The sequence below is a fragment of the Cotesia glomerata genome, linkage group LG3, assembly GCF_020080835.1.
Source record: "Cotesia glomerata isolate CgM1 linkage group LG3, MPM_Cglom_v2.3, whole genome shotgun sequence".
Lineage (NCBI taxonomy): Eukaryota > Metazoa > Arthropoda > Insecta > Hymenoptera > Braconidae > Cotesia > Cotesia glomerata.
The window spans coordinates 28,842,544-28,858,541 of record NC_058160.1 but is presented as its reverse complement, the minus strand read 5'-3'; the positions used below and the strand labels follow the sequence as shown (position 1 = coordinate 28,858,541).

Sequence of the window (15,998 nt, the reverse complement as noted above, 5' to 3'; positions counted from 1 at the left end):
TTTTTTTAATTTTATTCTTCTAATGTAAACCGGATAAGTAGACTAAGAAGAAATAAAAATTTGGTAATTATTTACAAGTGGGGTCAAATTTATTTTTGGCCATATTTAGGATAAAAATTAACATTTTTTAATTTTTTTTTATTCTGCTTGTTTTTACGGCGGATTTATGATAACAAATGTTGTGAAAGGAAAAAATGAAGATTTCGATAGCTTTTTTGCCTTTAAAAGTTGGAAAAAATTTTGGCTCTCATGTTTTTGGATAAAATTTCTATTTTATCTTTTTTTGATTTTTTTGATATATTTTTTTTTTTTAAAGTACATAAAAAAACAAACAATAAAAAAAAAAGTTGAATGTCACAATTTTCGAAAAAATTTATAAATTTTTTTGTAAAATTTATTTAAATTGTGATAATTTTTTTTTTTTAATTGTTTATTTTTTTATGTATTTTTCAAAAAAAAAATATATCAATAAAATCAAATAGAAATTTTGTTCAAAAAAATAAAAATTAAAATGTTTGACCCCACTTGTAAATATTTACCAAAAATTTTCATATCAATCGATTAAAAATTCTCTTCAAAAAAATTAATTAAAAAATTTTTTCTCTCAATCTTAATGTTTAATTGTTAATTTACACTTAAAAAAAAAAATTTAAGGTGCAAGTTTTAATTTTTTTTTTAATGCTCGTTAATTATAGTTTGCACTTAAAAGCGGAAGTCAATACATCTTGATCAATAGATCCGGGTCGTGACAATAGTAACTCGCAATATTCCGTCTAGTAGTGGAAAGTATCGCCGCGAATAAACGAGATAGAGAGAGAAATGGAAAATAATAACAAAGTATACGGAGCAAGAGCATCACAGACGGAAGCCATCCATTTGTGACAGCGTTTCATGCATAACGAATTTTTATGATTGCTCGATACACATATGCTCTATGTTTTTTACTCATATCTGCTCTTTTTATTTTCCATTGCTCTGTACTTTTTTTTTTCGTTTTGTTTCTGCGTTTCCATTTTACCGTGCGGAATTTTTCATAATGCATCCGCGAGCACAAAAACTCGGGCGCCTTCTATTTCTCTTATTCGGGCATTGTTGTACTGCATCAACAATAACAACAACGAAATACTATTGTAATTGTAATTTATTCTGTTATTACTGGCAAATAACTTACACGCGTGTAACTTCATTTCTGATTACGGGCACGGAAGTTTTTTTTTTTTTTTTTTTTTTTTTTTAATATCCTTTTTTACGCTGATCAATTGTATTGGCCTTTTAATTGACAGGCTGAAAATGTGTTAAATTGTTATTGTTGTTATATTGAAAATCAATAGTATGTATTTGTATCAAGTTTCTTGCAATTGAACTTTCAGTGAATATTGATAATTTTACACCAACATTTGACTTTTTACTGTTGATTGTTTTTATTTTGTGAATATTAAAAATCTTAAATTTGGTTTTAAAAATTCAGACAATTTTTTTTCAAATGAAAATTTTAATATTAAATAAAAATTATTATTGTGAATATTAAAAATTTTTAATTTGGTTTTAAAAAATCAGACATTTTTTTTTTTCAAATAAAAATTTTAATATTAAATAAAAATTATTATATTGTTTTGAATGAATGAAAATATTATTTTATTTTCTAGCGATGATTTCTTTAAAAAAAACTGAATAATACTAAAGTTAGCCGACGTTTTTAATTTTTTGATTTTTTTTAAATAATTAAATTAGATCAGAAAAATATTTTTTAAAAATTGCACTTTCAGTTTTTCAAGTTTTGTACAAATAAAATTAAAAAAAAATTTTTTATAATAATTTTTTCAATAAAAAATAATTCTAAAAATTTTTAAAAGTCGACAAACTTAATTTTCATAAAAACTGATGAGATTTTTAATAAATTTTATTGATAGTTAATAAATTTTCTCTCAGTGAATCTTTGAAATTTTAATATCTGTTTTATTTTCCGTCATAAAAAAATTCAAAGATTTCAGATAAAATTTTCAATAACTAAATTTATTACAAAACAACTTTTTTTATAAAATTGCCAATCGAAAAAGTTTAACTATAATTTATCATCCATAAATTTTTATGCTTACAAATTGATTTATGGAGCTAGGAGGAATTTATAACGAAATTTTTGTAACTCCGTAATAAATTGAGGGTATTTATAACTAAAAAATGAGGGTAAACAAAGTCCATTAAAATATAAGAAAAAAATATAAAAAGTTAAATTGATTAGTTGGGTACGCGTATAGATATTTATCAATGTAGGTACATTCAAGTTTAGAGTGTAAATTAATATCACAATGTTCGATAGTGGAGACTGGAAGTGAAGTGGTTTGTGGGCGAAAATTCATGGCCACTTGACATAACAAGAGAGCAAGTGTAGAAGGATCAGGAATTGTATGCATGTGTTGGGTGTATGTGTGTTTGGCCTACGCATCTACGCGATACAGGGCACTTGTGGTGATCATCAGGATCCAATAATTAACCACTAATTAGCCTCCCTAATTTCAATGAGAAACTAATTGTTAATTTACATTTGCCAATAATTATTATCATTTATAAATAATATATATGTAAACATTTCTATTCATATATATCCTGATCCTGAATTACGAAACAACGCTTTGTTTACAGAAACCTTTAGTTTGTGCTCTACAAATTTTAACTAGTAATTATCGAGTTAATTGGAATTCATTATAAATATAATAATAATAATAATAATAAAATGTAAAATGTAAAATTGCCCTGATAATATGATTTTACATTTATAATTTAAAATTTACTTCAACATTACATTCGAGTAACGAGCAATTGAAAAGCAGTCATGAGAAAATCCAGCGGAATGTTTGGAATAATTTATCAAATGCTACACCAATAACTTTATCTCTATTTCCCCATTCTCTTTTATATAAATCCTCTATTTATTATCATTTACATAAAATAAATTCAAGTTAATCCGTAGCTTTACACGCTCATTAATTTATTATTATAAATTTATTAAAACAGAAACTATGAACTACAAACAGAAAACCGAAAGTATTTATTACACTGTTGTATAAAATAAAAGTTATAAAAATAACTAAACTCTTTATCATAAAACAAGAGGCTGAAAAACTTGGTGGCATCAAATCGATGGTAAATATTTAATGGGAAGTGTAAACAGAGCTAGTGATAACGCTCTAAACTCAATAAACAAGTTACGTAACAAGGAAAAAAATGATGATCTATTGTGAGCTGTACTTGAATCTCTTACCTACGCTTGAGAAATCACGTACGTTCGAAAAATTGTCATTAACGTAATTATATTATAATCTTTTTATACTTTTAGATAGTAGTATGATGTATATTATCTAAATAGTAAATTCTTTAACTAAAAATCATTTTTAATTCCATTATTTACAACATTGAGCAGCGATTCTGATCACAAATAAAGAAAAACATTTTCATATTATCTTTTTTTGCAATTACACAAATAAATGCATCTTAATAACAATTTTTTAATTTTATTTATCAAATTAATATCAAAAAGTAAATTTTAAAAAATTTCTTAAAATTTTTCTAAATTTAATTTTTTTCCAAATTTTTCTTATTAAAAAAAAATCTTCAAAATTTTTCTATCTGAGAATTTTAGTACATAATAATTTATACTGGTGATAAGCCTCTGTTTTATATAAATATACTGGATATATGACCGCATCGCTAGCTAACTTAGTTACAAAATGGTGTTAAATTATGTCTGCAATTACTCCAATTTTTTTCTTACAAATTTGTTACTTTTTCTTTTTTGTTATTTTCATTTTTATGTTTGCCTACTCGAGTAATTATAAAGGGATTGATACAAATATGTTATTTAATTTTTTTTTTTTTTGGTTATCTTGTCATTACAAAAATAATTTTAAGATCAATTACTTCGTAAAGATTATTAACTCTGTTAATGGCTACACAGTAAAAAATTTTGCGTCATTGCGTCAAAAAATTTTTATGTTAAATATTTAACACTTTTTTGTATTAATTTAACATTTTTCTGTATTAATTTAACACAATTAATGTTAAATTTACACATAAAAGTGTTAAATATTTAACACAAAATTTTTTGACGCAATGACGCAAAATTTTTTACTGTGTACGGCTGTTGGGTTTGGTTGTTTATAAATAAAAAAATAAATAATGTAATTCTGATAGTGAAATAAATGTCATCTCTTGAATTAAATGATTAACATAAAACATGAATTATAATCTAAGTACAGGAAATTATCGATAAAATTACACTAATATGAGCGACATATTCTGATGACATTTATAATGAGATCAAATGTATTTATGTTATCTATTTGTTGCCCAAATATGAAAATACTGCTACGCTAGATTATTTTACCACTTATTTAAGAATCTTAATAATACAGTTTCATCATTAGTCACTTAAGATGATTTATCCGAAGATTAGTCGAGTATTTTTGATATGAGTTATTTAATGTCGAGTTATTGATTATTTTCTTAGGTTTTTTGGCGGATGAAAACAGAACTTACGGAACTCTTTATCTTTGAAAGATTGATTTGAAAATTTAGAAATATTTGTTTATGTTAATAATCTTTAAAAAAATAAAATTAACTCGATGGTGCCGATAAATAAATAGATATCCATATATCCACATATATATATTTAAAAATCTATCTCCATTGTTATTTTTACTCATGACTCTAATCTTCCATTTTATTATTCATGCATCAGTAGCCTCGTGAATAATTCATCTAGCGCTAGTGCTATCCGGAAGGACTTTAACGATAGTCGTGTTGAACCTGTGACGCACTATTTCCAAGACTGTTTCATCTTTGCTTGGTAAAAAACAAATTCCTTATACAACTATTTTCTTTTTAATATTTTTTCTCTTTGTTGTTTCCTTTTGAGATTAATCGACTTAATTATTAAATATTAAAAGCGGATTTGCTGAAAGAAAAATTGAATGAAAAAAAGGTTGAAATTAAAAAACAATATTATGAAGAAAAGCTAAGTCTCATTACTTAACCACTGGTTTTTAATGACGTCGGGAAAACTTTTGTAAGCTAAAATCAAGATTTTCGGTGGGAGGTTATAATTAGACAAGTATTTAATCTTTCTCAAGCAAAGTTTTGTAGTCGCCCACAATTATTATACGGAGAGGATTTAATACTTCTTTCTCTCAGAGTCATTAATGATCTTGTCAAACGACTCTACTCAATCAATCAGTATTTATATACCATTTGTCTCGAGAAATTGACGGTTTATATGCCCAATTGTGGGAATTCGTTCCATCATTTTATATCTATATTGTTATTACTAGCAACATTGCAGTCACTATGTGACTGCCGTGACTTGTAAACTATAAATAAATAAAATTTTGCTTTATTAAATAATGACTTTTGTTAAATTGCACTGTACTTTCTTATATATTAACGTTTTTAAAGATATAAGCTCATCCCGATGTTACATTCATTAAGAGCTTTCATTTGAGTACCCACATGCATTTTGATATATTTTTCATATATACATGGATATAATATATATAAATATATGAAAAATTGATGTGGGTACTCAAATGAAAGGTCTCGATGAGTGTAATGTCGGGGTGAGCTTATATCTTTAAAAATGTCAATATTTCACGAGATATTTGTTAAATTGCACTGTACTTCTTTAAATATTGACGTTTTTAATGATATAAGCTCATCCCGATGTTACATTCATTAAGAGCTTTCATTTGAGTACCCACATGCATTTTGATATATTTTTCATATATACATATATATATAATATATATAAATATATGAAAAATTGATGTGGGTACTCAAATGAAAGGTCTCGATGAGTGTAATGTCGGGGTGAGCTTATATCTTTAAAAATGTCAATATTTCACGAGATATTTGTTAAATTGCACTGTACTTCTTTAAATATTGATGTTTTTAATGATATAAGCTCATCCTGATGTTACATTCATTAAGAGCTTTCATTTGAGTATCCACATGCATTTTGATATATTTTTCATATATACATGTATATAATTTATATAAATATATGAAAAATTGATGTGGGTACTCAAATGAAAGGTCTCGATGAGTGTAATGTCGGGGTGAGCTTATATCTTTAAAAATGTCAATATTTCACGAGATATTTGTTAAATTGCACTGTACTTCTTTAAATATTGACGTTTTTAATGATATAAGCTCATCCTGATGTTACATTCATTAAGAGCTTTCATTTGAGTACCCACATGCATTTTGATATACTTTTCATATATACATATATATATATATAATATGTATAAATATATGAAAAATTGATGTGGGTGCTCAAATGAAAGGTCTCGATGAGTGTAATGTCGGGGTGAGCTTATATCTTTAAAAATGTCAATAGTTCACAAGATACAAGGTAATTTCTTAATTATGTATCTAGAGATAGAGGATTTTCGAATGCAGCCTAAATACTTATCATAATAAATTGACTATACTAATTTTTCTTATTCTCTTAATAATATAGATTATTATTATTTTATTTACTTGTACACAAGATAGGTGTAAATTATAATTTTCTGGTAAAATGTAATTAATAAATTAATCAGATTTTCTTTTTTTTCATAAAAAAAAATTTTAATTTTAACTAAAAAACTACTCCAGTCTCAATAATTTAAAAAATAAAAAATTAATAATAATAATAATTTTTGCAATACATAAATTACTTCATCACTTTTACTTGTCGGGAAACTGAAAAAAGTCTCTTCGCATCGGAATTCAACAAATCTCCAATTAATAAAAAAAAAAATCGAATTCTCGTATTCACATCCGATAAACTGATAAATTTATCGAGGATTAACGAGTGTGGATTAAAAATAAACAGAATTTAAGCCAAATAGAAATAAACTTCCAATTAAAAGTCGAGAGAAAAGCTGACTTATAATCAGTCAATTGAAAATTATTATATCGATTAGCAACTTATCCGCGGACTAATTAACATACGATTAAAAAATCAACATAACGTATGTATAAGTGTTTATAATCGATAATTGATAATTAAGAAAAATTAATCTTTGATGCATGGTATCATGGTATTAATCTCAGGTGAAAATCAATTTAATTGATACGTGCGAGCTGAAGGATAATTAATAGCTAATTATAACTATATTGCCTAGCTCAAATTATATTTACTTAGTTACGAGCTACTCACCTTACGAAGAAAAACTTTTCACGAACTTGACGTTTCACACTGTCACTCTTGCGTCGGTACTGCAATCTTTTGCAGGCTTCCGAGGAAGCTGGCTCTGGAATTAGCTTATTGAAGCCTGGTGGGATCAAACAGTAATTTAGTTTTGTATTATAATGTTATAATATTTTATCAAAGATAAAAGAATTATATAATAACATGAATAAATTTAATTCATTAAAATAAAAATATTATTTTTGGTAATTATTTACTAAGTGGGGCTATATTTTTGGCCATATCTAGGTGAAAAATTAACATTTTTTATTTTTTTTTGATTCTGCTTTTTTTACGGCGCATTTATGATAAAAAATATCGTGAAAGAAAAAAATAAAAATTTCGATGTCTTTTTTGCCTTCAAAAGTTGGAAAAAATTTTGGCTCTTATGTTTTTGGATAAAATTTCTATTTTGTCTTTTTTTGATATACATTTTTTTTAAAGTACATAGAAAAATTAAACAATTAAAAAAAAATGAATATCACAATTTTCTAAAAAATTTACAAATTTTTTAAAAATTTGTTAAAATTGTGTTGTGTCGGACTCAACGTTCGACATTTTTATTTTATAACAAATAGAATTTAATTATTCATCCATAATTTTATGTTTTTACAACTAATTACATACATTTACTTTTATTATTAAATTTTTTTTCTGTAGAATTCTAGATACTATTTTTTTTTTAAAAGAAATTATTTTAAAAATATTTATCGGTTTATCTGGGTCGAACAGTAAATAATAATTTTATGACCTGAGCAAATAACAAAATAGATTTCTTATCTAACTACGACTCGGAAAATTCCCACATTTCGTTGGGCCCGACTACATTAAGGGATTTGAGTCTGAGCAAATACCCTAATGGATTTTTGAGTATTTTTTATCTGGACCCGAAATAGAAATATATTTTTTTTGATAATAAAATAAAATGTATAGAAAAAAAAAATTAAATAACAATAATTTAAGTAACAATAAAATTAAGTAATAATTATTTTAGATGAAAATAAAATTAAGCAACAAAAATTTAAATAATGAAACAAATAAACAAATAGAACTTGATAATTGAACAATTTAAAATAAACAAATATTAAACCATAGAACTCTAAAATAATACAATAAAATAATTAATTTATAAAACAACAAAAACAGAAATTTCTTTAAAATTAAATATTTAAAACTTAACCTCAAATACATAAGATGTACAAAATTGAAATGGTGACACGTGTTAATATCCCCGGACAAAATATCCCCGACAAAATATCTCTGCGACAAAATATCCCAGCGTTTTTGTTGGTTTAATTTTGAATAAACACACAAACACACTAAAAAAATAATGTTGAAATTAATTTTCAAATTATTATTGATGACTTTTTATATTTTTAAGAATTTTGTCCGGGGATATTTTGTCGCGGGGATATTAACGCACGTAACCAATTGAAATACATATTAATTCGTACGTTTTAAAATAAATAATTTAATGTTAAACAGTACGCATGTATGTCTTTGTCTATGCGTAAATGCACTTACGTATACACAAACCCATAGATGAATATAAGAATACACCGTAGTAAGAGGTAACACACAAGGTAGTCGATGCACAGATAGTTTTCCGGAATATTTGGAGAGAGGGTGGAAGTCCCAAAACTAGAGAGCTAATTAGGCAAATTTTTCCCCTACTGTTTCAACTATCGGACCCACCCAAACTCTCAGACCCGGAAAACTGTCGTCGTATCGCTCTCGTTGTCCTGACGTCCTAGTGTTAACATCGAAAAAGATTTTGTAAGTTTCAATGAAACCACGCGTCAAATTCAAAAAGAAATTGTTACACTGATAGAAGGATTTATTTGTATTAAAAAAATATTTGTTAATAGTTAACAAATCATTTATTAGAGACCATTTTTTAGTATCAAACAAATATTTCTTAGTATTTAAAATGATTTGTTTGTATTCAATAAATCAGATATTCATTTATTAAATATTAATAAATCTTTTTAAATACTAAGAAATATTTGTTAAGGACTAAAAAGTGGTCTCTAATAAATGATTTGTTAAATATTAACAAATATTTTTAACTATAAACAAATCCTTCTATCACTATAGTGAAGTAAATTTAAATTATGTAAAGAAACGGTAACAATGATATTTAAGTAAGTTCTTAGTTAAGATTTTTATGTTTGTTTTAATAATTCAAATTTTTGTATTAAAATTTTATAATATATTTATTAAATTGAATTCATTTTTCTTATACTATAACTTCAACCTCCTCCCATAAGCTTCAGATCCTTATGTATTAGCCTAACGGCTAGGATAAAAATGATTAAATTTTAGTTGCGTTTTCGACGTAACAATTGTTATAATCAATTTTTTTTTCTAAAAAATTTATAAATTTTTTTGAAAATTTGTTAAAATTGTGATAATTAACTTTTTTTTTGTTTATTTTTTTTATGTATTTTTCAAAAAAAAATAATCTATCAATTAAATCAAATAGAAATTTCATTTAAAAAAATGAAAATGGTTGACCCCACTTGTAAATATTTACTTTACTTTTTTTTTGACATTAACTATTTATATTTGCATGTTCTGTGATTAAAAAAAAATCTCGGGTTCAAAATCAATAGACACTTTATACTATTTGCTTTTAGTGAAGTTTAATTTTTTTCTTTTTTTTTTTAAGGAAAATTTAGTCGGGTTTAAAGGTGGAAGTTCTTGCCTGTCAAGAGATACAATGTTGACGTGCTCGGTGTAAAGAGACAAATATTTATTCAGAGGCACGTTAATTTCTGGCAACGCTCTAATGTTTATATACCTACTCGGGTATATTCGTCATCCGCCTTGAATTTAAGTCGTCTGGCCTCATCTCTATCGACCAATTACAATTCTCATGTTTATTTTTTTTATCTATCTGTTGATTTTGTTTTTAAGTCTATAAAAGTCTATTTAAGTCTTCCACTTTTTTTTTGTAAATAAAAACAGTTGGGAACAAAAAATAAAATTTAAACTTCGGAAAAATACTTCAATATTGAGTTAATTTTTTAAAAATCTAAATATGATTCATGAAGAAAAAATTTTAGATTAAAAGTAATCAGTTGTATGAAATTTATCTTCTAATGTGAACTAAATAAAAAAAATTAAGTTTGTGGAGAGTAGTATATTTTTTAAGAAGATAAAATTCCCAAGACTTAAATAATAGAAGAATATAAAAATATATGATAAAAAAAAAAGCTTACCAAGCCAACTGAGGTACTCAGTAGTCTCAAGTTTTGTTTTGAAAGCATCCATTTGAAGTTTAAGCTCCTGCAGAACCTGAGCTGGCTCAGAAGACGCGATTGCTTGCTGTGTTCCGAGTTCTTGTTCCAGTGCAGCAACACGCCTCTCCAGAGCTTGCAACAGGTCAGCCTCGATCATCCCAAAAGATGTTGGGTGCGCTCCAACAACCTTCAATGCAACGAGCACAATAAATAGCCTCCAATATCCGAGTAAAAGTAAAAATTGTAGTTTTTCTTTTAACACTTTTTACTTTAGACTTTTACTAGCTACTCATCATTTTATTTTTACTACTCCCCTTATCTTTATTATACTTAGCTATTTTATAAAGTTCAAATGGACAATAGTCTGGGTACTTTGTGGAATACGTGGAGGATAGCGAGACAATATCCGACGTGCACAGAATCACCGATGCACTTCATTGTTCGATCCCGGGTCGTTTATTTTTATCCGATTGTTTAGTGGTTTTATTCTTTCGTGTTCATTTTTATTTTTGGCTTGACTTTACGGCTTTTTTACTTTCCTTTTTTTGATAATAAGAATACCCAGTTTACGAGGACGTAACTATAATAAATTATTACCTGGAGCACGTACGGCGTGTCTGGGGTGTTGGCTGCCAGTTGGGTTGAAATGTTTAGGAGTTTGTCTCCCTTTCGCAGTTTCAAGATGTCCAAAGGACCCGCCTCTGCTGCGCTTCTAAATAATTCTGAAAATTTATACATTTTTTAGTTAGTACACTGAGAAAAAAAATACTTTTGCTCAATTAACCATTTCTTGGCTCAAGAAACTCGCTGACGATCAAATATTCTGTTATTATTAATTATTAATTTCTGAAGAGAAGAACATCAATATTTATCTTTGGATAATAGATAAAAAAAAGAATAGCTTTATTTAAATTAAGTAAAAATTATTTCAATTAATTTAACAATTTCTTGAACTAAGAATATATATTCTTGAAAATTTTCAAGAACATAAATTCTTGTATCAAGAAAATTTTCTTAATAAAAGTATTTTTTTTTTCTCATTGTATTTGGTTTTTTTAATCTACAGAGAAAAAAAAATTAACTTGAATCAAGTAAATAATTTTAAAGAATTTAATTTTTTTTATTTAAGCAGAAAAATTCTTAAACTAATAAATTATTCATCGCTTAAATAAATTTTATTTGATTCAAGAATTTTTCTTCTCGATTCAAGAAAATAAAACTTTTCAATATTATTTTTTTGGTTTAAGAATTTTTCTCTTGATTAAAATTAATTTTTTTTAGTAGTTTAATTATTTTAATGTAAATTTTTTTCTTAATTAAAATTTTTTATTTTTTTTATTGTTATTATTTTTATCAAAAATACAATAAAGGCTTTGTATAACAACAATAAAATAAAATGAACTTGTCAACAAAGTAAACAGAAGCGAGAATTAAAAAAAAAAATCTGCAGACGGTTATCTCAAATAAAAAGGAATTGGAGCATTTTCACTAGCGAGCGATGAAAGGATACTACGGATATAGATATAAATATAAGTAAAAAATATAAAGTATAAGTTTAACGGTGCGACGTTAGTAGCGTTGAATTTATCTCCCAGTAGTATAAACTAAAATTTACTCAGAGCAGTATATATATTTATATTTATAAATATATGTAAAAGAAAGTATAAGAAAGATGAGTGCTATTTTCTGAATGAGAAAGAAAAAAAAAAGGCGTAGAAAAAATATGAAGATGAAGACGCTAGTAGACGCTCACGGAAAATTCCGTCTCCATTTTCGAGATAAGAATGAACAAGGATGAAAAGAAATGGGGTCGAGTGTCTTAGTCTTAGTCTTAATGTTTTACTCATTTTAGTTATAGTTTCTACCTTTTATTATGACACCTCATAACACTAGAGTCATTTCTCTGTCGTAAAAATCATTGCCAGTAATAATTTTTTTACAACTTATAACTTTTGCCCTTTCAGCGCTCAGTTTATAAAAATCTCAATCGCTCATCAGTCTATTAAATTTAAATAATAATAATTAAATTTAGATTAGTAAATTTAAAATTAAAATTCGAATGATAAAAATTTTTATTTTGTATCAGCTGTACTCGAAAGGATACCGTATCAAGTAGAAAGGATGTTAATAAGTCAGACGCAGAATCAAGCAATAGTTGCGCTCCGTAAAATAGTAGCTTAATTCAGAAGTAATTTATTCATTTATTAATATTTAACTTTTGTGAATAAAAAAAAAAAAAAAATGAATAATCTCGCTCGTCAGTGACATATTTTTTCCCTCACAGCATAGATGTTTAATGACACGTATTTAAATGCAAATTGATGACGAATGCAAATAACAGCTAATGTCCTTTTTTACAACAAAATCCCTAAGCTAGAATAATTCCTCTTTTTTTACCTACGCTTGTTAATGTTTCTCATCTCATTGCGCACAATACATATTAATGCTCAAGCATTTTATTATTTCACAGCTTTGCCTTCCGTCTAAGTTGTTCACGTTGGAAAATTTGATCTCTATTCGCTGCGCAGATTTAGAAAACAATGGAAATTAATTGGTAAAAAAAAAGTTGTAAATAACATTATTAATTATTTTTAATTATTGTGCCCAAAATTGCTAAGTCTTAAATTTATAATACTTATTTATAATTTTATAGCCTTTTTTTTAATTTGATGTTATTTTTCATTAATAATTTCAATTTCGTTAACAATTTTTACTCCAAAGGACAGCTTAAAAAAATTTTTTTAAGATGTCGCTCCAAATTTTTTTAAAATTCAAAAATCGTCAAAAATCGAATTTTTTTTTTTTTTTATTTTTTTTCTCGTTACGGTATAATTTTATAGACTAAAAAAAAATAAGTTTCTGAAAATTTCAGTTCAAAATTTGAATTTTGAAAGGTCGTTCATAATTTTTTTCAATTTGTTAGAGCATTAGTTTAGATTTTTTCGAGCGACCTTTTACTATTCAAATTAAAATTCCATGCATTTTTTTTTTTTATTTAGTACAATAATCGATAAAAATACATCACGAGATGAACTAAAAATCAAGCACAACATAGAAAATATAATTTTTTTTTAATTTAATAATTTTATTTAATCAACTGCCAGGCGTGGGTTCGAATCCCAAGCTGGTCTTAGAAACCAGCTTGGTTGAGATTTGACCTTGCCGCGTAGGTTTAGATTTTTCAAACCAAAAGACCCCAATGTACCACTTCCAACACTTAAAGTCGGCGATATGACTAATTAAAGAAAAAATAAAAATTATGTGCAACCTTTCAAAATTTAAATTTTGAACTGAAACTTTCAGAAACTAATTTTTTTTTGGTATATAAAATTATACCTTACCAAGAAAAAAATAAAAAAAAAAAAATTCGATTTTTGACGATTTTTGAAATTTTAAAAAATTTGGAGTGACCTCTTAAAAATTTTTTTTTGAGCTGTCCTTTGGTGAGGGCTCTTAAAACATTAAAAACTAACATTTTTTCACTCGAGACTTAAAAAAAAATAGTCGGTTTTTTTGCGCCACCCTAATATACACTGTACAATATGATAGTTAATATTAGAAAATATTGAATGTTTGAGACATTATCTTAGTGACGTTAAGAGAGTAGCGAGTACGTTGGCTGGCGCTACGACTAGAGTGCTGATTATAGCCCAAGAAGTCAAAGCCATCGCAGTTTTCAGCAATGTAATTACAGATATTTAATATTCTACATAAAGGTGAAGTCAGAGATATATTATTTTTTGCAATAGGTGGATAAAAAGGCAAAGCCGATCTGGTTGGAATTTGCAGAAACGAGATGGGAATCTGTTGCAGAAATCTGGGACAAAAAATGTCACCCTTTGAAAGTCCTATTAACTGGAGCACTGATGCACAGATTCTTCTTCCTTCGAGCGTCAGAATATTAGCATCAACACACATGACAAGATAGTTGGATTGTCTATCAGGATAATTACCATGTTTCTTATAAATATAATATTTAAGAAATTTACGTTGAACTTTTTCTATGTTAGATATATGTTTTTTATAAATAGGTGACCATATTATAGAAGCATATTCCAGTTTGGGTCTTACTAATGCAACATATAGTGTTTTAATTACCTCAGGATTCTTAAAGTTTTTGGCAGATCTAATAATAAAAATTATATAATGTAAACTTACTAAAAAGTAGAAGATTAATTTTGAAAAAATATTGCGAACAGACCAAGGCAGGATTCGAACCTTTATTCTTATTAGCTTTATTATTTAAGCTAATTTTTTTTTCAAAATTATCAAAAATTGTTGATGAAATTAAAATTATCTATAAAAAAAAAAAACGCCAAATTACACAGAAAAAACAAACTTCTTGCGCTAAAAAAATTTTAAGGAAGACAAAAGTCATTTTGGAGCAAGAAGAAATTTTCTTGGCTAAAGAAACTTAGACTTCATTCAAGAAATTTTTAACCTTTTTAATATTGAGCCAAGAAAATTTACACTCGAGTCAAAAATTTTTTTTTCAGTGTAGTATTACATAATTAAATTTTTCATCGATTGAATTCTCAAAATTTAATAAAAGATGTTAAAAATTGTCTGAATAAAATTAAAAAAAATTTCTTGGAACTTATTACCCTTAGCAATAATAACAACAAAAATTTATATTATTTAAATAAACAATAATACATAAATTGAATATCAGAACATTAAGTTCATACGGGCAATGATATTGGCCTCAACAAAATAATGAATAAATTGACCCGGGGCGAGCAATAAAAAAACGTAATCGTCCACCATACTTTCATGATTCACTAACCCATTATCCCATTATAAGCAATGAAAGACCGGCAAAGATAACCAACAATGAGACTCCGAGGGCTCCTCCTATTCGGAAGTCTCCCTCAAGATCGGACACTCTGTCGATTAAATCGCCCAGCAACGTATATAGTAATACAATACACTACGGTGTAGTTTATAGTTTATAGTTCTCTACTCTTATACTCCAAGCTACTCACACTTTAATATTCATGCATATATATGTCACCAGTAACGTGGTCTATGACAATCAAGGACAGTGTCCCTCTCCCAGAGCTCCCTCTTAACTTCTTAAGCTCTTTCTTCTCCTTCTCTCATCTAATCTCTCTTATCTAGTAGCCTCTCGCTCAGAAGTACACATGTCGATATTATTACTTACGGCTAATTGCGGTAATTCTAGTTGATATTGCAACCGTATCCAATCATACGCATATATATATATATATATATATATATATATATATATATATATATATATTCACGTTCATATTAATATTCATGTGTATAATTCGTCCCATAGGTCGAGTTACTCTTCTCTTTACATTAGCATGCTGAGTTAAGGGCCGCGTAAGTATAGCCAATAATTCACAAAAGCCACTCCTGTGACCCTTTAAAGTCACAATTACATCTATTTGCTCGGCTTGGTAAACTAAGAGTCCTTACTTTTACACCTCTGGCTTTAACAATTGTTAACGGGTCTTAAAAACGGTATTTTTGAAACTTAATTCTCTGGTCAAGAG

The 15,998-nt window shown here is 26.6% G+C and overlaps 1 protein-coding gene across 1 annotated transcript in view; it reads right to left on the bottom strand.

The window, feature by feature from the left end:
• Nucleotides 1–15,998, bottom strand: part of LOC123261890 — a 30,198-nt gene that overhangs the window by 6,936 nt on the left and 7,264 nt on the right. Inside the window, exons 2-4 of the mRNA XM_044723752.1 lie at nt 11,071–11,195; nt 10,453–10,660; nt 7,199–7,313 (exon numbers count right to left, since the gene is read on the bottom strand). Coding sequence (XP_044579687.1) covers nt 7,199–7,313; nt 10,453–10,660; nt 11,071–11,195 — 448 coding nt within the window. The remainder of the gene's footprint in view (nt 1–7,198; nt 7,314–10,452; nt 10,661–11,070; nt 11,196–15,998) is intronic.